General features: G+C 70.8%; 1 protein-coding gene across 1 annotated transcript; it reads right to left on the bottom strand.

Moving 5' to 3' along the window:
• Positions 1-919: 919 nt before the first annotated feature.
• DCAF11 (DDB1 and CUL4 associated factor 11) lies at positions 920-12,359 on the bottom strand. Its single transcript, XM_068921689.1, has 13 exons — positions 12,146-12,359; positions 11,767-11,903; positions 11,520-11,641; positions 11,363-11,427; positions 11,166-11,266; positions 10,941-11,087; positions 10,349-10,403; positions 9,098-9,224; positions 7,208-7,393; positions 5,987-6,140; positions 4,408-4,560; positions 3,684-3,790; positions 920-2,956 (listed from the first exon to the last, which is right to left on the bottom strand). The coding sequence occupies exons 1-13, from the start codon at positions 12,343-12,345 to the stop codon at positions 2,876-2,878; spliced, it is 1,635 nt and encodes a 544-aa protein (XP_068777790.1). The 5' UTR covers positions 12,346-12,359; the 3' UTR covers positions 920-2,875.
• Positions 12,360-12,855: the final 496 nt, after the last annotated feature.

Below are 12,855 nucleotides of genomic sequence, written 5' to 3' on the forward strand. Positions count from 1 at the left end.
CTGCTGGTGGTGGTGGTGGTGGTGGTGGCCCTGGTGGTGGTGGTGGCCTCGGTGGTGGCCCTAGTGGTGGCCCCGGACCTGCTGGTGGTGGCCCCGGTGGTGCTGGTGGCCTCGGTGGCGGTGCTGGTGGTAGCTGTGGACCTGCTGGTGATGGTGGTGGCCCGGGCAGTGGTGCTGGTGGTGGCCCCGGACCTGCTGGTGGTGATGGTGGCCCCGGTAGAGGTGGTGGTGGTAGCTCTGGACCTACTGGTGCTGGTGGTGGCTCTGGAGCTGCTGGTGGTGGGCCCGGTGGTGCTGGTAGCCTCAGTGGTGGTGCTGGTGGTGGCTCTGGACCTGCTGGTGGTGGCCCCGGTGGTGGTGGAGGTGCTGGTGGTGGTTCTGGACCTGCTGGTGGTGGTGGTGGTGGCCCTGGTGCTGGTGGTGGTGGCTCGGGACCTGCTGGTGGTGGCCCTGCTGGTGGTGCTGGTGGTGGCTCTGGACTTGCTGGCGGTGGCCCCGGTGGTGGCGGTGGCCCCGGCGGTAGTGCTGGTGGTGGCTCTGGACCTGCTGGCGGTGGCCCCGGTGCCGGTGGTGGCCCTGGACCCGCTGCTGGTGGCCCCGGTGGTGGTGGTGGCCCCGGCGGTGCTGGCGGTGGCCTCGGAGCTGCTGCTGGTGGCGGCGGCGGTGGCCCCGGACCCGCTGGCGGTGGCGGTGTCACCGTCACCTCCCCGCTGAGGCCCCGCGACAGCTGCCGGCCGAGGGGGGGAGGGAGGGAGGCGGCGCCGGGGCCGGGCCGGGGACAGCGAGGCGGGGAGGGGACACGGGGGGGGGGGACGCCGCGGGGACAAGGACGGAGCTGGGGACACGGGGTGGGCGGAGGGGACGGCAAGGGGACACGGTGGCTGAGGGACCCCAAGGGGACATGGGACGGGGTCAAGGTGACCTGGGGCCACCAAGGGGACACGGTGGCCTGGGGACCCCAAGGGGACACGGGACGGGGTCAAGGTGACCTGGGGCCACCAAGGGGACACGGTGGCCTGGGGACCCCAAGGGGACACGGGACGGGGTCAAGGTGACCTGGGGCCACCAAGGGGACACGGTGGCCTGGGGACCCCAAGGGGACGTGGGACGGGGTCAAGGTGACCTGGGGCCACCAAGGGGACACGGTGGCCTGGGGACCCCAAGGGGACACGGGACGGGGTCAAGGTGACCTGGGGCCACCAAGGGGACACGGTGGCCTGGGGACCCCAAGGGGACACGGGACGGGGTCAAGGTGACCTGGGGCCACCAAGGGGACACGGTGGCCTGGGGACCCCAAGGGGACACGGGACGGGGTCAAGGTGACCTGGGGCCACCAAGGGGACACGGTGGCCTGGGGACCCCAAGGGGACACGGGACGGGGTCAAGGTGACCTGGGGCCACCAAGGGGACACGGTGGCCTGGGGACCCCAAGGGGACACGGGACGGGGTCAAGGTGACCTGGGGCCACCAAGGGGACACGGTGGCCTGGGGACCCCAAGGGGACATGGGACGGGGTCAAGGTGACCTGGGGCCACCAAGGGGACACGGTGGCCTGGGGCCCCCAAGGGGACGCGGGACGGGGTCAAGGTGACCTGGGGCCACCAAGGGGACACGGTGGCCTGGGGACCCCAAGGGGACGTGGGACGGGGTCAAGGTGACCTGGGGACCCCAAGAGGCCACAAGGAGATATGGTGGCCTGGGGACCCAAAGGAGGAGACACAGGCCAGGACCAGGGTGGCCCGGGGACATGGGATGTGGGCCAAGGCCAAGGTGGCCTGGAGACACCAAGGGGACACGGGGTGGTGACATGGTGGCCCAGGGACCCTGAGGACACCAAGAGGACATGGGACAGAGCCAAGGTGGCCGAGAGACCCCAAGGGGACACGGTGGCTCAGAGACCTTGGGGACCTCAAGGGACTGTGGGACAGGGACACGGTGGCCCAGGGCCACCAAGGGGACATGGGACAGGGCCAAAGTGACCTGGGGCCACCAAGGGGCCATGAGAAGGACATATGGTGGCCTGGGAACACGGGGGACCTCAGGGGGACATGGGCTGGGGCCAAGGTGGCCTGGAGCCACCATGGGGACATGGGATGGAGTCGTGGTGCTGTGGGACCACCAAGGGGCCACGGTGGCTTGGGGCCACCAGAGCGACATGGGATGAAGTCATGGTGGCCTGGAGCCACCACGGGGCCACGGTGGCCTGGGGCCACCAGAGGGACATGGGATGGAGTCACGGTGGTCTGGGGCCACCACGGGGCCACGGTGGCCTGGGGCCACCACAAGGACATGGGATGGAGTCGTGGTGCCGTGGGGCCACCACGGGGCCAAGGTGGCCTGGGGCCACCATGTGGACATGGGATGGAGTCATGGTGGTCTGGGGCCACCACAAGGACATGGGATGGAGTCATGGTGGCTTGGGGCCACCACGAGGCCACGATGGCCCCAGAGGGACATGGGATTGAGTCACGGTGGTCTGGGGCCACCACAAGGACATGGGATGGAGTCATGGTGGCCTGGGGCCACCACAGGACCATGGTGGCCCCAGAGGGACATGGGATGGAGTCACGGTGCCCTAGGGCCACCACGGGGCCACGGTGGCCTGGGGCCACCACAATGACGTAGGATGGAGTCATGGTGGCCTGGGGCCACCACGAGGCCACGGTGGCCCCAGAGGGACATGGGATGGAGTCACGGTGGTCTGGGGCCACCACAACGACATGGGATGGAGTCACGGTGGCCTGGGGCCACCACGAGGCCGCGGTGGCCTGGGGTGGGGGTGGGGGAGGGTGACGCGAGGCCGAGGACACGCAGGCCGGGCTGGCGGCAGTGGCAGCGCTTTATTGGGGGGCCGTGGGGCGCCCCACGGCGGGGCCTAGCCTGGGGGGACGCCGCTGTCGCCGTCGTCGTCGTCGCGCGGCTCCCGGTAGTCCCAGAGCCGGACGCTGCCGTCCCACTGCGGGGAGGGGGGGAAACACGGGGGTCAGCGCCCCACGGCGCCGGGGGGGAGCCCCATAGGGAGCCCCCAGCCCCATAGGGAGCCCCCATAGGCCTCCCCAGACCCTACAGATGCCCCCCAGCCCCACAGGGTCCCCTTGTCCCCAGAGATTCTCCCCCCCCAGCCCCATAGATCCCTTGCAGCCCCATAGATTTCCCCCGCCCCATTGGGAGCCTTTGGCCCCATAGGGCTCCTCTCAGCCCCACAGACCCCCCCCCCAGCCCCACAGGAACCCCTTGGCCCCATGGAGCCCCCCCAACCCCACAGATCTTCAGCCCCTTAGGGACCCCCCCACCCCACAGATCCCTCCCTGCCCCATAGGACTCCTTGGCCCCAAAGAGACTCCTCCAGCCCCATAGGCTCCCCTTGGCCCCATAGAGCCCCCCCAGCCCCGTAGATCCCCCTTCAGCCCCACAGGGACCCCCCCCAGCCCCATATGGTCCCCCACCCCATAGATCTCCCCACCCCATAGATCCCCCTTCAGCCCCATAGAGACCCCCCCCATAGATCCTTCCCTGCCCCATAGGACTTCTTTGCCCCATAGATCCCCCCCGGCCCCATAGATCCCCCCCCTTAACCCCATAGGGACCCCCCCCACCCCACAGACCCCCCCCACTCCATAGATCCCTCCATAGCTCCACCCCCAGCCCCACAGGGAGCCCCACCCCCGGCAAGCCCCGCCCACCGAGGTGCTGGCCAGGGTGTGGCCGTCGGGGTGCCAGCAGACGTCCCGGACGCAGGCGCCGTGATTGGCCAGCCGCCGCGCCACTCGCCCCGTCAGCACGTCGTACACTGGGGAGGGGCGGGGTCAGCTCTGGCCCCGCCCCCTCCCCCTCCCAGCCAGGGTTAAGCCCCACCCCCCACGCCCAGACCCCCACCAACCAAGCCCCACCCCCCAGCTCAGCACCCCACCTACTGCAGATAAGCCCCGCCCCCAAGCTGAAGCCCCTCCCCCAAGCTTAAGCCCCGCCCCTCGGACTCCCTCCTCCCCCACAGCCCCCCCCCTCCTGGCCCCGCCCCTTCTCATCCCTGCCCCATGTCCCTGCCCCCTCCCTTATAGCCCCGCCCCCTTTCCCCCCACCCCTCCCCATCATGCCCCGCACTCTCCCCTCCCCCCCACTCCCTCCCCTAAGGCCCCGCCCCTTCTCATCCCCGCCCCCTCCCTTATAGCCCCACCCCCTCCCTTCTCACCCTACCCCATGGCCCCGCCCCACCCCCATCTTGCCCCGCCCCTCCCGGCCCCGCCCCTTCCCCTATGGCCCCACCCCCCTCCCATCCCTGCCCCATGTCCCCGCCTCCTCCCTGCTCATCCCCGCCCCCCCCGCCCGGTGTCCCCGCCCCCCGCCCGGTAGCCCCGCCCCCCACCCGGTAGCCCCGCCCCCCGCCGGTAGCCCCGCCCCCCGCGGTACCCAGGACGGCGCCGGAGGCGCAGCCGGTGCCCAGGAAGCGGCCGCCGGCGCCGCGGGGGGGGGACAGGCGGCAGCGGATGAGGGTGTGCAACACCCCGTGGCCCCGGTACGTCATCAGCGAGCTGTCGCCCGGCAACGGGCCCGCCCCCCAGGCTGCAACGAGGCCCCGCCCCCACCGGCAGCGTCAGCAGCTCTGGCCACGCCCCCTCCCACCGCGACCGCCTCCCCCCCCCCCCCAAACCGGCTGCACTGGCACTGCTGGCCCTGCCCAGCTGTCAATCATCTCCCCGTGGCCCCGCCCCCTCGGGCGGCAGCTGTCAGTCACCCCGCTACGGCCCCGCCCCCTGGGCGGTGTCAATCACCGCAGCACCGCCCCCCCCCCTCCGAGGGGCTCCGCGGGGTCCTAGCGCCCCCCTCGCCCTCCGCCGGGGTTCGGGGCGGTTCGGGGGTGGTTTCGGGGGCGGTTTTGGGGGGTTTCAGGGCAGTTTCGAGATCTGGTTGCAGGGTGGTTTGGGGGCGGTTTCAGGGCAGTTTTGGGGTAGTTGAGGGCGGTTTGGGGGGTTTGGGGCAGTTTCAGGGCAGTTTGGGGCAGTTTCAGGGTGGTCGGGGGCGGCTCAGGGGCGGTTTCAGGGCAGTTTTGGGGCAGTTCAGGACCAATTTCAGGAGCAGTTTTGGGGCAATTTCAGGGGTTTGGCGCACTTTAGGGGGCAGTTTTGGGCATTCGGGGCAGTTTTGAGGGTGGTTTCGGGGTAGTTTGGGAGCGGTTTTGGGGCAATTCGGGGCAGCTTTGGGGGTTCAGGGCCGTTTTGGGGCAGCTCGGGGTGGTTTCAGCAGCAGTTTCAAGGCAGGTTGGGGGCAGTTTCGGGGTGATTGGGGGCAGTTCGGGGGCAGTTTTGGGCCGGTTTCAAGGGCAGTTTTGGACTGCGGGGTCCTAGCGCCCTGCTGCGCCTCGGCGGCTTCGGGGGAGGGGTTTTGGCAGTTTTGGGGGGAGTTCGGCGGTTTTGGGAGGGGTTTTGGTGGTTTCGGGGGGGGGTTGGCAGTTTTGGGGGGGGTTTGGTGGTTTCGGGGGGGTTGGCAGTTTCGGGGGGGGTTGGTGGTTTCGGGGGGGTTCGGCGGTTTTGAGGGGGGTTGGCGGTTTCAGAGCGGGGTTTTGGCGGTTTTGGGGGGGGGTTGGCGGTTTCGAGGGGGGTTTTGGCAGTTTCAGGAGGCTTTTGGTGGTTCCGGGGGGGGGTCGGCGGTTTTGGGGGGGTTGGCGGTTTCAGAGGGGGGGTTTGGTGGTTTCGGGGGGGGTTTGGCAGTTTCGGAGGGGGGTTTTGGTGGTTTCGGGGGGGGGTTGGCGGTTTCGGGGGGGTTTCGGCGGTTTCGGGGGGGTTTGGCGGTTTCGGGGGGGTTCGGCGGTTTCGGGGGGGTTCGGCGGTTTCAGAGGGGGGTTTGGTGGTTTCAGGGGGGGGTTCGGCGGTTTCGGGGGGGGTTCGGCGGTTTCAGAGGGGGGTTTTGGTGGTTTCAGGGGGGTTCGGCGGTTTCAGAGGGGGGTTTCGGCGGTTTCGGGGGGGGTTTCGGCGGTTTCGGGGGCGCTCACCGTGGCGGGGGGCCCGCTGCCAGCGGTAGTCCCAGCTCTGGCGGGCCACGGCGCGGCGGGCGGCCGCCAGCCCCCCCGGCCCGGCCGGCCGCCGCAGGTCCCACAGTTTGGCCGTCTGGTCCTTGGAGTTGGAGACCAGGTAGCGCCCGTCGCCCTGCGGGGGAAGAGGGGGCGGGGCTAAGGGCGGGGCCGAAGGGGCAGGGGGCGGGGCCGAAGGGGAGGGGGCGGGGCCGAAGGGGGCTCCCCCAGACCGGCTGCCTGCACTGCGCTGCAAGGGCGGGGGGCGGCTCCCAGTGCCCTCCCAGTGCCCCCCCAGTGCCCCTAGCGCTCCCTCCCAGTGCTCCCAGTGCCCCCCCAGTGCCCCCAGCGCTCCCCCCAGTCCTCCTCGTGCTCCCCCCAGCGCTCCCAGTACCCCTCCCAGCACCCCCAGTCGTTCCAGTGCTCCCAGTGCCCCCCCAGTTCTCCCAGTCCCTCCCCCAGTGCTCCCAGAGCTCCTCCCAGTGCTCCCAGTGCCCCCCCAGTGCCCCTCCTACTGTTCCCCCCAGTGCTTCCAGTGCCCCCTCAGTCCTTCCAGTGTTCCCAGTGCCCCTCCCAGTACCCCCCCAGTACTCCCAGTGCTCCCCCTGCCTCTCCCAGTGCCCCCCCAGTGCTCCCCCCAGCGCCCCCCAGTCCTTCCAGTGTACTCAGTGCTTCCCCCCGTGCTCCCTGTGCCCCTCCCAGTACCCCCCCAGTACTCCCAGTGCTCCCCCTGCCCCTCCCAGTGTTCCCAGTGCTCCCCCCAGTCCTCCCAGTGTACTCAGTGCTTCCCCCCAGTGCTCCCTGTGCCCCTCCCAGTACCCCCCCAGTACTCCCAGTGCTCCCCCTGCCCCTCCCAGTGCTCCTCCCAGTGTTCCCAGTGCTCCCCCAGTACTCCTAGTGCTCCCCCTGCCCCTCCCAGTGCTCCCAGTACCCTTCCTATGCTCCCAGTGCTCCCCCTAGTGCCCCTAGTCCTTCCAGTGCTTCCCCCAGTGCTTCCTGTGCCCCTCCCAGTACCCCCCAGTACTCCCAGGGCTCCCCCTACCCCTCCCACTGCTCCTCCCAGTGCTCCCCCCAGCCCTTCCAGTGTACCCAGTGCTTCCTGCGCTCCTCCCAGTATTCCCCTAGTACTGCTACTATCGCTCCCAGTGCTCCCAGCACCCCCTCCCAGTGCTCCCAGTGCCGGGGGGGGACACGGACACTCACGCGGGCGTGCAGGAAGGTGACGCCGTCGCGGTGGCCGGCCAGCAGCCCCACGGGCCGGGGCCGCCCCTCGTGCAGGCAGCGCCGGTCCCAGGCCCGGCACACGGCGTCGTCGCCCCCCGACAGCAGCAGCTGCCCCCCGGCGTCGCCCAGCGCCACCGCGTTCACGTCGTCCTCGTGCGCCGCCACCTGCGCGGGGGGACGGGGCCGCTCCCAGCATGCACCGGGCCTGCGGCAGCCGCCCGCCATCGCCCCCGGGGTGCCGCCAAGCTCCCACCGCGCTTCGGGGTCGCCCCAACCTCCCACGAGGCCTTGGGGGCCCACCAAGCTCCAATGACACCCTAGGGTCCCACCAATCTCCCATGATGCCCTAGGGTCCCACCAACCTCCCATGAGGCCCTGGCGTCTCACCAACATCTCACCACGCTTTAGGGTCCCACCAACCTACCATGACACCTTGGGATCCCACCAAGCTCCCAGGAGACCCTGGCATCCCACCAACCTCCCACAAAGACCTGGAGTTCCCACCAACCTCCCAGGAGACCTTGGGGTTCCACCAACCTCCCACGAGGCCTTGGGGGCCCACCAAGCTCCAATGACACCCTAGGGTCCCGCCAATCTCCCATGACGCCCTAGGGTCCCATCAACCTCCCATGAGGCCCTGGGGTCTCACCAACATCTCACCACGCTTTAGGGTCCCACCAACCTACCATGACACCTTGGGATCCCACCAAGCTCCCAGGAGACCCTGGCATCCCACCAACCTCCCACAAAGACCTGGAGTTCCCACCAACCTCCCACGAGGCCTTGGGGGCCCACCAACCTCCCACGAGGCCTTGGGGGCCCACCAAGCTCCAATGACACCCTAGGGTCCTGCCAATCTCCCATGATGCCCTAGGGTCCCACCAACCTCCCAGGAGACCCTGGCATCCCACCAACCTCCCACAAAGACCTGGAGTTCCCACCAACCTCCCACGAGACCTTGGGGTTCCACCAACCTCCCACGAGGCCTTGGGGGCCCACCAAGCTCCAATGACACCCTAGGGTCCTGCCAATCTCCCATGATGCCCTAGGGTCCCACCAACCTCCCAGGAGACCCTGGCATCCCACCAACCTCCCATGAGACCATGGGGTTCCACCAAGCCCCCACGAGGCCTTGGGGTCCCACCAACCTCCCACGGTGCTCTAGGATGCCACCAACCTCCTATGAAACCCTGGGGTCCCACCAACCTCCCATGAGCCCTTAGGGTCCCCCCAACCTCCCACCATGCTTTGGGGTCTCACCAGGCTCCCATGAGACCTTGCGGTCCCACCAAGCTCCCATGACGCCCTGGGGTCCCACTAACATCTCACCACACTTTGGAACCCCACCAACCTCCCATGATGCTCTACTGTCCTACCAAGATCTCACCACACTTTAGGGGTCCCACCAACCTCCCATGAGCCCCTGGGGTCCCACCAAACCAACATCTCACCACACTTTAGGGTCCCACCAACCTACCATGACTCCTTGGGATCCCACCAATCTCCCATGACGCCCTAGGGTCCCACCAACCTCCCATGATGCTCTGGGGTCCCACCAACATCTCATCACGCTTTAGCGTCCCATCAACCTACCATGACACCTTAGGATCCCACCGAGCTCCCAGGAGACCTTGAGGTCCCACCAACCTCCCATGCTGCTCTGGGGTCCCACCAACCTCCCACGAGGCCCTGGGGTCCCACCAACATCTCACCACGCTTTGGGGTCCCGCCACGACACCTTGAGCTCCCACCAAGCTCCCATGAGAACGTGGGGTCCCACCAAGCTCCCATGACGCCCTGGGGTCCCGCCCAGCTCCCATGAGGCCCCGGGGCCCCCCCGGCCCGCTCCCAGGGGGCCGCGGGGCTCACCTGGAGGGTGCGGCGCTGGGCCACGCGGTCGTACAGGTAGAGGCAGCCGTCGTTGGCGCCGCCCAGCACCTCCCGCCCGTCGGCCGCCACCGCCAGCGAGAACACGGCGAAGCGCCGCTCCTCCGGCCTGCACCCCACGGCCCCCCGTGACCCACGGCGCCGCCCCACGGCGGCCCGCCGGCCCCCCACGGCTCCGCCCCCCGGCCCCTCCCGCCCGTCGGCCGCCACCGCCAGCGAGAACGCGGCGAAGCGCCGCTCCTCCGGCCTGCGCCACGCGGCCCCCCGTGACCCACGGCGCCGCCCCACGGCGGCCCGCCGGCCCCCCACGGCTCCGCCCCCCGGCCCCTCCCGCCCGTCGGCCGCCACCGCCAGCGAGAACACGGCGAAGCGCCGCTCCTCCGGCCTGCGCCCCGCGGCCCCCCGTGACCCACGGCGCCGACCCACGGCGGCCCGCCGGCCCCCCACGGCTCCGCCCCCCGGCCCCTCCCGCCCGTCGGCCGCCACCGCCAGCGAGAACGCGGCGAAGCGCCGCTCCTCCGGCCTGCGCCCCGCGGCCCCCCGTGACCCACGGCGCCGCCCCACAGCGCCCGCCGTGCCGCCCCACAGCACCCCAGCTGCCCCATAGAGCCCCTAACCTGCCCCACAGACCCCCCAGCTGCCCCATAGAGCCCCTAACCTGCCCCACAGACCCCCCCAGCTGCCCCATAGAGCCCCTAACCTGCCCCACAGACCCCCTAACTGCCCCATAGAGCCCCTAACCTGCCCCACAGACCCCCTAACTGCCCCATAGAGCCCCTAACCTGCCCCACAGACCCCCCAGCTGCCCCATAGAGCCCCCAACCTGCCCCACAGACCCCCCAGCTGCCCCACAGAGCCCCCAACCTGCCCCACAGACCCCCTAGCTGCCCCATAGAGCCCCTAACCTGCCCCACAGACCCCCCAGCTGCCCCACAGAGCCCCCAACCTGCCCCACAGACCCCCTAGCTGCCCCATAGAGCCCCTAACCTGCCCCACAGACCCCCCAGCTGCCCCACAGAGCCCCCAACCTGCCCCACAGACCCCCTAGCTGCCCCATAGAGCCCCCAACCTGCCCCACAGACCCCCCAGCTGCCCCACAGAGCCCCCAACCTGCCCCACAGACCCCTAATGTGCCCTATAGAGCCCCTAACCTGCCCCATGCAGCCCCTAACCTGACCCATTGGCCCCCCCTATCCGCCCCATAGCGCCCCCCCAACCTGCCCCCAGCCCCACCTGAGATCCAGGGCGGTGTGGTTGTCCCCGTCCCCGTAGATGTCATACACGTGGACTGGGCGGGGTCACAGGCAGAGGGGGAGGGGCCACATCAGCCACACCCCCTGGGAGGAGGAGCCTCACAGGCCCCACTCCTGTTCCCCCCCCCCCACAGCTAGCCCTGCCGGGGGTGGGGGGGCTTCCCCCAGCCCCACCCCCTGGCTCAGGCCACACCCCCACAGCCTGGCCCCACCTCCCTTGGGATCAGGCCCCACCCCCTGAGCTCAGGCCCCGCCCCCCAAGCTCACTCCCTGCAGCCAGACTAGGACAGAAGAGAAGCTGGGTGCTGCTGAGGGACTCAGGCTCCACCCCATAGGCCAGACCCCGCCCCAAGCCACACCCCCTGACACTAAGCCACACCCCCAGGCTCAACCCCACCCCCCAGGCTCATATCCCACCCCCAACCCACTTGCTCGACTAGCAAGTACTGCATTAGGTCCTGGCAAGGGGTTCAAGCCCCACCCCCAGGCTTCAGGCCCCGCCCCCAGGCTTCAGGCCCCGCCCCCTGGCCCAAGCCCCGCCCCCCAAGCTCCCCCCCCCCACCCCGACTCACTGTAGTTGGACCAGCTGGAGTAGAGGCACTGGGTGGCGTCGGGGCTGAAGGCCACGTCCAGGATGCTCCAGCCCACGTCGCGGCCCCGCGCCGCCCGCAACAGCCGCAGCTCGTCGCCCCGGCACTCGTACAGCCGCAGCGTGTGGTCTGCGGCGGGGCACAGCCGTCAGCGCCTGTACAGACCCCCCCCCCCCGCCCCCTCCCGCGGGTCGCCGCCCCGCTCACCCTGGCAGGCGGACACGAACAGCTTGCCGTCGTCGGAGTAGACGCCGCAGAAGGCTTTCTGCGCGTAACACTCGGCGAAGCTCACGTGGTTGGGCAGGAAGCTGTAGCCGAGTGGGGGGGGGGGGGGCGTCAAGCGGAGCAAGGCCAACCGCCGCGCGTCCCCCCCCAACCGACCCCGTCACCCCGCGGTTACTCACTGCGAGCTGACGCGGGATTTCTCCCCGCAGGAGAAGCTGCCGTTGCGACACCGGCCCCATTCCCGCTGCGAGAGGCGAGAGGGCGCCGTGAGGGGCCCAGGCGTCCGGGCGCGACCCTCCTCCCCCCCCCTCCCGGCCCCCCCCCCCAGCTCCCTACCTGCCGCAGGAGCCGGGGGAAGCTCTGCTCCGTGGGCCCCGGCCCCACGCGCCCCTCGGCCAGCTGCAGCTGCGCCTTCAGCTCGTGGCCGTCCAGCGCCCGCGGGTCCGGGCCGGCGCCCGCTGCCAGCGCTCCGTTAACGGCGGCGGCGGGCGGGCGGGTGGGTGGGTGGGGGGAGACGCTGCCCCCCCTGCTCCCACCCCCCCCCCCACCGCCGCATGCCAAGGGGCCCAGGCGTCCGGCTTACCTGGCGGGACGTAGCGGTCGCCCGGGCGGCCCTCCCAAGCGCTCTCGGCGTCTTCCTCGTCTTCCTCCTCATCCTCCTCCTCGTCGTCGGAGAGGTCCCGCGCCGCCTGCGGGTCTTGCACCAGCCGCACCCGCCGGCTGTGCGACGGTGGGGGGGGGGACAGAGGGGGGGCGTTAGGGGACATTCGGGGACGAGCAGAGCCGCCCCCCTCGTCCTCCCCCCCCCCGCCCCCCGCGGCGCCCTGGGGGTCCCCCCCCTTCCCACAATCCCCTGGGGCCGCCCCCAATTCCCCCCCCCAGTCTCCCACAATGCCCTGGGACATTCCCCCCCTCACCCCCGTATCCCACGATGCCCCGGGGCACCCGCCGGGGGCGCCTACCTGCGCAGGAGGTAGGCCACCACTTGCACCAGGTCGATGTCTCCTTCCTCGTCCTCCTCCTCCTCCTCCTCCTCCTCGTTCTCCCGCTCCTCGGCGGGGGGGGGCGGCGGCGGCTGCCGGCCCCGGGGCCGCCGCGGCCCCCCCGCCTCCCGCCCGCCCCCCGCGCCGCCGCCGCCGCCGCTGCTGCTGTGCGAGCCCATCTGCGGCGTCCCGCCTGCGGGGCCCCCCGGTTACCCCGGCGACCGGGCTGACATCGGTTACCCCCGGCGACCGAACTGCCCCCCCGGTTACCCCGGCGACCGGGCTGACATCGGTTACCCCCGGCGACCGGACTGCCCCCCCGGTTACCCCGGCGACCGGGCTGACATCGGTTACCCCCGGCGACCGAACTGCCCCCTGGTTACCCCGGTGACCGGGCTGACATCGGTTACCCCCGGCGACTGAACTGCCCCCCAGTTACCCCGACGACCGGACTGACACCAGTTAACCCCAGCGACCAGGCTGCCCCCCAGTTACCCCAGCGACCAGGCTGCCCCCCAGTTACCCCGGCGACCGGACTGACACCAGTTACCCCGGTGACCGGGTGCCCCCCAGTTACCCCGGCGACCGGACTGACACCAGTTACCCCAGCGACCAGGCTGCCCCCCAGTTACCCCGGCGACCGGGTGCCCCCCAGTTACCCCGGCGACCGGACTGACACCAGTTACCCC

Source organism: Struthio camelus, chromosome 29 (assembly GCF_040807025.1).
Source record: "Struthio camelus isolate bStrCam1 chromosome 29, bStrCam1.hap1, whole genome shotgun sequence".
NCBI classification, from domain to species: Eukaryota; Metazoa; Chordata; class Aves; order Struthioniformes; family Struthionidae; genus Struthio; species Struthio camelus.